General features: G+C 49.6%; 1 protein-coding gene across 2 annotated transcripts in view; it reads right to left on the bottom strand.

Moving 5' to 3' along the window:
• Positions 1 to 8,598, bottom strand: part of TRPV4 (transient receptor potential cation channel subfamily V member 4) — a 60,294-nt gene that overhangs the window by 16,828 nt on the left and 34,868 nt on the right. For both annotated transcript variants that reach the window (XM_069081367.1, XM_069081368.1), the window contains exons 3-6: positions 3,847 to 4,019; positions 2,682 to 2,834; positions 1,223 to 1,363; positions 805 to 1,103 (exon numbers count right to left, since the gene is read on the bottom strand). In XM_069081367.1, the coding sequence (XP_068937468.1) occupies positions 805 to 1,103; positions 1,223 to 1,363; positions 2,682 to 2,834; positions 3,847 to 4,019 (766 nt within the window). The remainder of the gene's footprint in view (positions 1 to 804; positions 1,104 to 1,222; positions 1,364 to 2,681; positions 2,835 to 3,846; positions 4,020 to 8,598) is intronic.

Below are 8,598 nucleotides of genomic sequence, written 5' to 3'. Positions count from 1 at the left end.
TCCTTGGAACAGGGGATGTCAGAGCTGGGAGGGTCCTTGGAACAGGGGATGTCAGAGCTGGGAGGGTCCTTGGAACAGGGGATGTCAGAGCTGGGAGGGTCCTTGGAACAGCGGATGTCAGATCTGGGAGGGTCCTTGGAACAGGGGATGTAAGGCCTGGGTGGGGCCTTAGAACAGAGAACATCTGAGTTGGGACAATGTTAAAGCTGAAATCAACTTTATAATCCCAAAACTAATAAATATCTAAGGTTAGACTTGAACTCAGGCCTTCCAGACTTCAGATCGAGTCCTCTATCCACTGCACCATCTGGTAAGTGTGTGATACAGTCATATGGGTTCTCTACCTGTGACCTATCCATATATTATGTTCACATCTCTTTTATTTCTGCATATATTTCCCACTCCTTTACCCAATGAACCATCCACTGTAACAAAGACTAAAAAGATATATATATATATATAAGGATATATATATATATAAGGATATATATATATATATATATATATCCTTATACCTGTAGGAGAAGTAGATCTCATGTGTACGTGATAAAGGAAAATCTTTTATCATCACTTAACTTGCTACACTGTTTGGTTAAATGACTGTTTTGACCGCCTGTGTTCTATGGCTGGCAGGTAAAAGCCAACACCCTGGTGGGAGCTTCTGAACCATGTCTCTGAGTGCCTGCTGACCCAAAGAATTCCCTGACCATTTGTGGGGTAGCTGTGTGTTAGGTGGAACCCAGGGGCTCTGTACTTAAATTATCTTACAAACATTTGCTAAATGTCCATTTTACGCCCACTTACCCCAATCTTGCCTGTCTTGGCAGCCATCATCAGGGGTGAAAGGCCATCGTTATTGACCACAGCCTCCAGGTTGCACTCAGAGAAGAGTTTGGCGCACTTGATGAGCAAGAGGTCGTACATCTTGGTGACGAACTTGGTGTTCTCCCGGGTGTTGTCAGCAATCGCAACTAGAGCATGCAGCACCGTGTTGCCCCGAGAGTCCTGGCGCCGCATGTCCGCCTTTTTGTGAGGGTTCTCAGTCAGGTAGTTCACAATGTGGGGCTGGTTGGTACAGGCGGCCAGCGACAAGGGCAGCTCACCTGACAGGGGAGGGAAGACCTATGATTTCTGTTTGCCATGGGGATGTGACCAGTCCGGCTGAGCATCCCTCCAATCTGACCCCTCTCCCACCTCGTCCTCAACTGGACCCCTCCTTTACCAAAGTAGAAGTAGCCACCCTCATCTTTGGGCTGGAAAAAGCGCCCTCGAGCCTGTGCATGGACATCGGCACCTTTGGCCACCAGGAGCTCCACATAGTGCTTGCAGCGGCGTTCAATGGCGATGTGCAAGGCGGTCTGACCTAAGACCAACAGGGATGTCACCAAGAATCCCAGGATTCCAGCATCCCCTCATCCGCCCTCCTTTCCCACCCCCACAATAGGGAACCACAGACCCTAAGAGTCCCGAGGAAGGGACCCTACAGGTCAAGTCCAACCTCCCACCCAATGCAGGAGTCTCTTGTATGGTGACCCTGTGGCACATGGCCATCCAGACTTAGTCTGAGTCCCTCCACTGATGGGAAGTTCACCACTCTGAACACCCTCCAATTGTATCCTTGGGCAGTTCTAATCTTTTAGAAAGCAATCCTCTCATTGTTTATATACTGTCAGACTCAGTAAACATGTTGGTTAATTTTGCTGAATTGATTTTTTTCTTTTCTTTTTTTAGTCTTTGTTACAATGGATGGTTCACTGGGTAAGGGAGCAAGAAATATATTCAGAAATAAAAGATGGGAACATGAAAGACAAAAAGATAGCAATTTTAATAAGTGCTACCAATACTGGACTGAAGCCCGCCTCTCTACACCTTTCATCCACCTCTTCATTCACACACCCACCAAGCATTTACTGAGTATTGAGTATGCATCAGGCGCTGTCCTGGGTACTGGTGGTTCATATTCCCCATGCTCTTCCAGACCCCAGTGTGCGATGCCAGGATGGAGACAGGGCCTGGCCTGCTCCTCCTCGGCACAGAGCTCTGAAGGTGGTGAGCCCCAGAGGCAGTCCAGCAGCCATACAACTAGACCACTCACCCACATTGTAGGACCATAGATTTGGGTCAAGAAGGGCCTTAGAGGTCAGCTAGTCTGTACCACTCATTCAACAGATGTGGAAACTGAGTCCCAAAGAGGTTAAGTGATTTTCCTGAGGTCATAAAGCAAGTAAACAGCTAAGCCAGGATTGAAGCATAGTCTTTGGATCACAAATCACACCTATAACTTTCCAGACCAAAGTACCCTGGGACCCATCTGGTCCCTGGCCACCACTCCCTTATCTATGTGGTCTCCCTCTATAGGAATATAACTTCCTCAAAGAGAAGACCTCTCTTTGCTTTTCTATTTGCCTCATTACTTAGCATCACACTTGGTGCAGAGAGTTTAATTTCTTAATTAAAGTCAATGTTTTTTTCATGAATTCATTCATTCATTCAAATCCTTGCTGCCTCTTTGAAATGGATGGATTCACTTTCTCTTCCCACCTATTCCTTTCCCCTCCTTTGAGATCCAGGAAAGGAGGAGAGCTTAGTTTCAGGGTAGCCCAGAAAGTCTGAGGAGATAAATGGTTAAAAGAATTGGTACGTTGCCCCCAGCCCCTCCCACCCAACTCGAGGGTCCCTACCTCGGTAGTAGACATCTCGGAAGGGTGAATTAATGAACTCCTGCATGTTGCCAGTGCGCTCAGAGATGTCCAGGAGCACTGGGATGGTATCGTTGCGTCCACCACTCAGGTTCAACAGGGCCTTAGGCAGACACGTCTTCCCTGTGGAAGGTTCTGGAAAGGTAGAGGGGACCGAGGCCAGGCAGATGAGCACATGTCCAGAGGTTCCTGCCTTGTTGCCCCAGAGCTGGTGGGGGGGGGAGGCAGCATGGTTGAATGGAATAAACCCCACTGAGGGAGAGGAGGGAGACCTAGAATCAAGGTCCAGTTCTACCCCTCATTGGCTGCAGGCCTTTCAGCAAGACAGCCCACCTGCTGAAACCATCCAACCGAAGGGGCTGAGGACACCTGCCCAGCTAACTGTACCAAGGGGAGGTAAGTGCTGTGGAAGGCAGATGGTATACAAATATAGGTCATAATTATCAGGGAGAAAAGGGAAGGCCCTGATTTGGGAGTCAAGAGGCCTGAGGTCTAGTTCAGAGAATTAGCATCAAAGATGGAAGGGACTTGAGATGTCACTTCAACCAAGCCATACCCAAACCAGAATTCCCACCAGAAAATACCCGACAACTGGTCATACTGCATCAACTTAAGAATGCTAGAAAGAGGGAACCCACCACTGCCCAAGGCACCACATTCTGCTTTGGGGCAACTCTTTCTGGGAATGTGTGTGCGCGTGCGTGTGTGTGTGGGGGGATGTATGTGTGTGGGGTGTGGGGGGATGTATGTGTGTTTGTGTATGTGGGGTGTGGGGTGTATGTGTGGTGGGGGGTGCATATGGGGTATATGTGTGTGTGTGTGTGTCCTGAAATCAAACCTAAATTTGCCTTTTCACAGCTATCATTGGTTACTATCATTGGTTACTCTGGGGTCTGCCCTCTGGGAGCCAAGCTGAGCCTCAGTTTCTAAGGAGTATGGACACTGCCCAGAGACTGCTGGACCAGGGAGACCCAGGGGAGAGGGGAGCCAAAAGCAGAGAGAAAGTCAGGCAAGGGAAGAAAGGAGGAAAGGCCCAGCCCAGGAAGGCAGAAGGCCAGCCACACGCCACAGAAGGGATGGAATCACAGCCTTGTGCTTCAGGTCCATCACCCCTCCTCTCATCACGTGGCCCCTTCCCACGGCTCACCCCGAAACTCCTCATCTGTCAGGCGCTTCTTCTGGGTGAGCAGGAAGGAGAGCAGCCCATCCAAGTCAGAAGTGGATCTCCGGGACACAATGTCGAAAAGAATGGGTCGGTTGAATACTTTTAGGATGGGTGGTGGATCAGGAGCTGGGGCTTTGACATTCTGGAGCTCCTTCCTAGAAAGGGAAAACAGAGGGTTTTCTGAGCCTCTGCAGAGGATGTCTGGGCATCTCGCTGCCCCCACACATAAAGACTTCGGCCTGCACAGCAGATCTGCTCAGGGTAGTCTGACTAAACAGTCAGAGGGAAAGAGACGGAGAGAAAAACAGGAAGAGATCTAAGTGATGAGAAAGGTGGGACAGGGTGGAACAGATAGGGAGACCGAGTCAAAGATGGAGAGACAGACAAGACTGATACAAATATAGACACAGGGAGGGGAGAGGAAAAATGGGAAGAGGGAGAAAGAGACAGAGACAGAAGGAGAGACAGAGAGAGAATGGAAAGAGAAGAAAGAGAGACAGAGGTGGAGGGAGACAGACAGACAGAGACAGAGGTGGAGGGAGAGAGACAGACAGACAGAGACAGAGGTGGAGGGAGAGAGACAGACAGAGAAAGAGGTGGAGGGAACAGCACAGAAAGACAGAAGGAGAGACAAAAAGCTAGATAGAGAGACAGACCTAGGTCATTCATAACGATCATCATTTGGAGTTAGGAGACCCAGATTCTAATCCCAGTTCCACTACTTACTGTCATCATGGACAACTAAGTTCACCTCTCTAAGCCTCAGTTGCTTTACCTGTGACATGGAAATAAATCCACTTATACTGCCATGACCCAGGATTATTTTCACTGAAATGGAGGGGGAAGGTATACTAGGGTGCATTGGCAAAAGTGCAAGATTTGGGTCCAAAAATCTCAGCTCTGTGTGACCTTGGACAAGTCACTCCCCCCCCCTTTGGGCCTCAGTATGCTTCTCTGTAAAATGAGGGAATTGGACTAGGGAGGGAGGAAGGGAAGGAAGGAAGGAAGGAAGGAAGGAAGGAAGGAAGGAAGGAAGGAAGGAAGGAAGGAAGGAAGGAAGGAAGGAAGGGAGAGAAGAAGGGAGGGAGGGAGGAAAGAAGCTTGATTCCTGCTTGCTATATGCCAAAAACCATGCTGAGCTCTGGGGAAACAAGGAAAAATCCCTACCCTCAGAGAGTTTACAGTCTAACAAGAGAGACAACATGTCCAAAGACGCTGGTATGCTCCTACAAAGTAGATAAAAGGTAAAGATTGAAACCAGTGAAGAGGCAGAAGAGAATCTAAGACAGAGTGATTTGGGAAAGGGAGCAGAAAGGCAGAAAGAAAGAAGAGAAGACGGGGAGGAGAGGTAAGGGGAGAAATAATCACCATGGTCAGGGAAATGGATACAGCACTATAGAGACAATGGCAAAAAGAGTCCCTATTTTTCATTTGGCAGAATGTAAGCTCCTTGAAGGCAGGGATGCCTCCATTTGTCTTTGTATCTCACCGTGCCAGTATGCAGGAGGTGCTTAATAAATGCTTGGTTTGATCTCATAAGTTAGTGCTATAAGTGTCATTACCTCCATTTTTACAGATGAGGAAATAGCCCAGTAGGGAAGTGACTTGTTAGTCATTGAGACAATCAAGGGTAGGAGGAATCATCCCTGCCCACCTAGCCCCCTCAGGGCCAAGGCAGGCTGGACTGGCTGGGAGGGGGGGATGGGGGGGCGGGGCAGGGACCTGACATTATTCCCTACACACACACACACACACACACACACACATGTTTACACATAAATACATACACAAATAAACACATGTACATGCAGACACACATATAAACACGTGCAAATATCTGCCTGCACCACATATGCACACACAAACATAAAAATACATATATAAACATATGTAAATACACATATACACCTACACACATAGAAACAAAAATACACACAAACACATACACACACAACTATCTACATATATACACAACACATATAAACACAAGTACACATACAAATACATAATATACATGTAAACACATACATAAACACACATGCAAATATACATGATGCACATGAACACGCACACATATACACACGCGTACCTACACATATAAAGAGACACATAAATATACACAACACACAGGAATATATGCAAGTACCCTACAAGACACATATGTATAAAGATATATAAATATACACATGCATGTGTAAGTGTACACATACACACATGACCTGTACATGCATGCAAACACACAATACATACCTATACAAACACACTTACATACCTACACACACCAATACACGCATGTGCACACACACACCCAGAATGAGGGACAACCCCCCAAGGAGTGGGAAGCCAGGCGGCCCAGGTGTGTTTCTCCCGAGTGTGACCCAAGCCCCATTTCCCAAAGCTAGCTGCCTGCCCACAAGCCCTGGGCCTGCTCCCCAGCCCAGCCTCCACTGACCGGGCTGAGGAGGAAGCAGCTGGAACAGCCCCAAGCCACCTGTGTGTAGTTCCCAGAAACCAGTGAGGCAGAGCCGGCCCTGGCCAGATGGGCACAAAACTGGCTCCGTGCCAGGCTATGAAGCTAGGAGACAAGGGTTCAAGTTCCAGGTTCCCTCCTGCATGACCTTGGGCAAGCTGCCTGCCCTCTCTGGGCCTCAGTTTCCCCATCTGTCAAATGAGAAACTAGAGGAATCTCAAAGGTCGCTCCTGGCCCTGAATTCTGACAAGACGGAGGAGTATGGCAACACCCAGTCTCACGGGGATGGCTCGGAGGCCAGCCCTGCTCCCAGGCCCCAGATCCCAGACTTGGAGTCCTGAGCTCATTCTAAGAGGCATCTTCGTGTTTCCCTCTTCCTTCCCCCCAAAGTAAAAAGCAGATTAGCGAGACCAAAGCACTCTCGGCCTCACCCCACTTTTCCCCTCTCCAGGGGTTCTTCTGGCCTGAACCAAGTGGCCCCTACCCAGGGGGCATTCCTGGAAAGCAGTGAAGCAGACCGTGTGTGTGTGTGTGTGTGTGTGTGCGTGTGCGCGTGCGCGCGCCATTTTCCTACACTAGGCCAGCCCTCAGCCCACAAAGGAGGAAGAGCTCGAATACTCAGGGAGGGAAGGGCTCAAGGATGCAGATCACAAGCAGTGTCTACAGGCCCAGACATCATCCCCATCACCAGGCAAGCATCTATGTAAATGCATGCAAAGTATATGCAAATCAGACATGGAATGTTGTGCCCCCAAAACATCTCTGTGTCAACAGCTTCCATGAATGAGCCTGGTGGGACTGAAAGACCCAGGACTGGGGAGTCAGGAGACAAACTCCAGGCCCAGTTTTGTGACTACCATGCTGTGTGACCTTAGCCAAGTCCTCTCTAAGCCTTAGCTTTTTAGTTGTGGTTTTTTGTTGCTTTTTTAAATTCCTAAAATAAAAGGATTGAACTAACAGAGGCTCTCCACTGATTCTAACTGCAGTGTTCCTTCTGCTAAAAGTCACCTGATCTGAGGCCCCTCCCAACCCTGACATCCCCTGTTCTAGGCCCCCTCCCACCCCTGAAAGCATCCCCTGTTCTAGGCCCCCTCCCAGCCCTGACATCCCCTGTTCTAGGCCCCCTCCCAGCCCTGACATTCCCTGTTCTGAGACCTCTTCCAGCCCTGATATTCTGTTCTAAAGGCCCTTCTGACTTTAAATATCTGTAAGTCTTTGTGAAGTTGCCAGCTACAGAAAGGAGCTGAGGGCTGGGCCCTCTTGGGTCTCTCCCAGACCCCAGGAGCACACAGGTCTCATTCAGGTTGGAGGCAGACCTGGCCAGCATGGGCAGGGGGCAGCCAGGAGGTGCCAGGGGGAACTCACAAAGCCAAGCCTGTTCTTGGTGTTGGGTGGGCCATCCCTCGAAAGCCACATGGCAGTCGTTAGGGTGGGTCCAGGGAGAGGCAAACGAACAAGTTACCTTGGCCCTGTCCTCTCTGGACGTGAAGAAGGGGGCTCAGGGCACCTCTCAGTGCTAACCTGCCAGCTTCCCAGCAGCCAGCCAGCTCCAGGAGCCAGCTTCTTCCCGTGGTCAGCACCTCAGAGAGTGGTGGCCTGACAGAGCCAGGAGAAGGATGTTCCTGCCTCAGGTTACCAGCTGGGCCTTCCAGTGGGTCAGCAACTCCTCCAGCCAAGGGATATTTGAGAAGTCATGAAAACATTTCCCTGCCCTTTCCCAGCTTCTCCAGATGCTCAGGGCTCCCCCATCTCAGACCACCTTACACACACTTTATATCTCTTCTATTATTTACATGTTGTCTCCCCCATTAGAACATAAGCTCCTTGAGGGCAGGGGTTGGTTTTAAGAGCCCCAAGAAGGCAGGATCACTTGATGGGGGGAAGGAGGGGCTTGAGGATGGATGGAGGAGCTTAGGCAGGAGCCCCAGGAAGGCAGGGATGCTGGATCCTCTGAGTCCAGGGCTTGAGACGTGAAGGAGGAGTGGAAAGGCTGGAGGTGGAGGGAGAGTTTAGGGAGAGCTCCAAATCAGATTTTCTATCTGATCCTGAAGGTGACAGAGAGCTCCTGGAGTCTATTTAATGGAGGCTGGGAGGGAATGACACAGCCAGGGAAATCACTTTGTAGATGAAGATGGGAGAAGGGACAGCAGAGAGAGACTTGAGGTAGGCAGACAAACCAGTAGACTATTGGAATAAGGAAGGGAGGGAGGGAGGGAGGGAGAAAGGGAGGAAGGAAGGAAGGAAGGAAGGAAGGAAGGAAGGGA

The sequence above is a fragment of the Petaurus breviceps genome, unplaced genomic scaffold (genome assembly GCF_028583685.1).
Source record: "Petaurus breviceps papuanus isolate PSGF00001 unplaced genomic scaffold, PetGlider_PUasm1.0 99, whole genome shotgun sequence".
Taxonomy (NCBI): domain Eukaryota; kingdom Metazoa; phylum Chordata; class Mammalia; order Diprotodontia; family Petauridae; genus Petaurus; species Petaurus breviceps.
The sequence above is the reverse complement of the archived record's forward strand: the minus strand, read 5'-3'. Positions and strand labels throughout refer to the sequence as shown.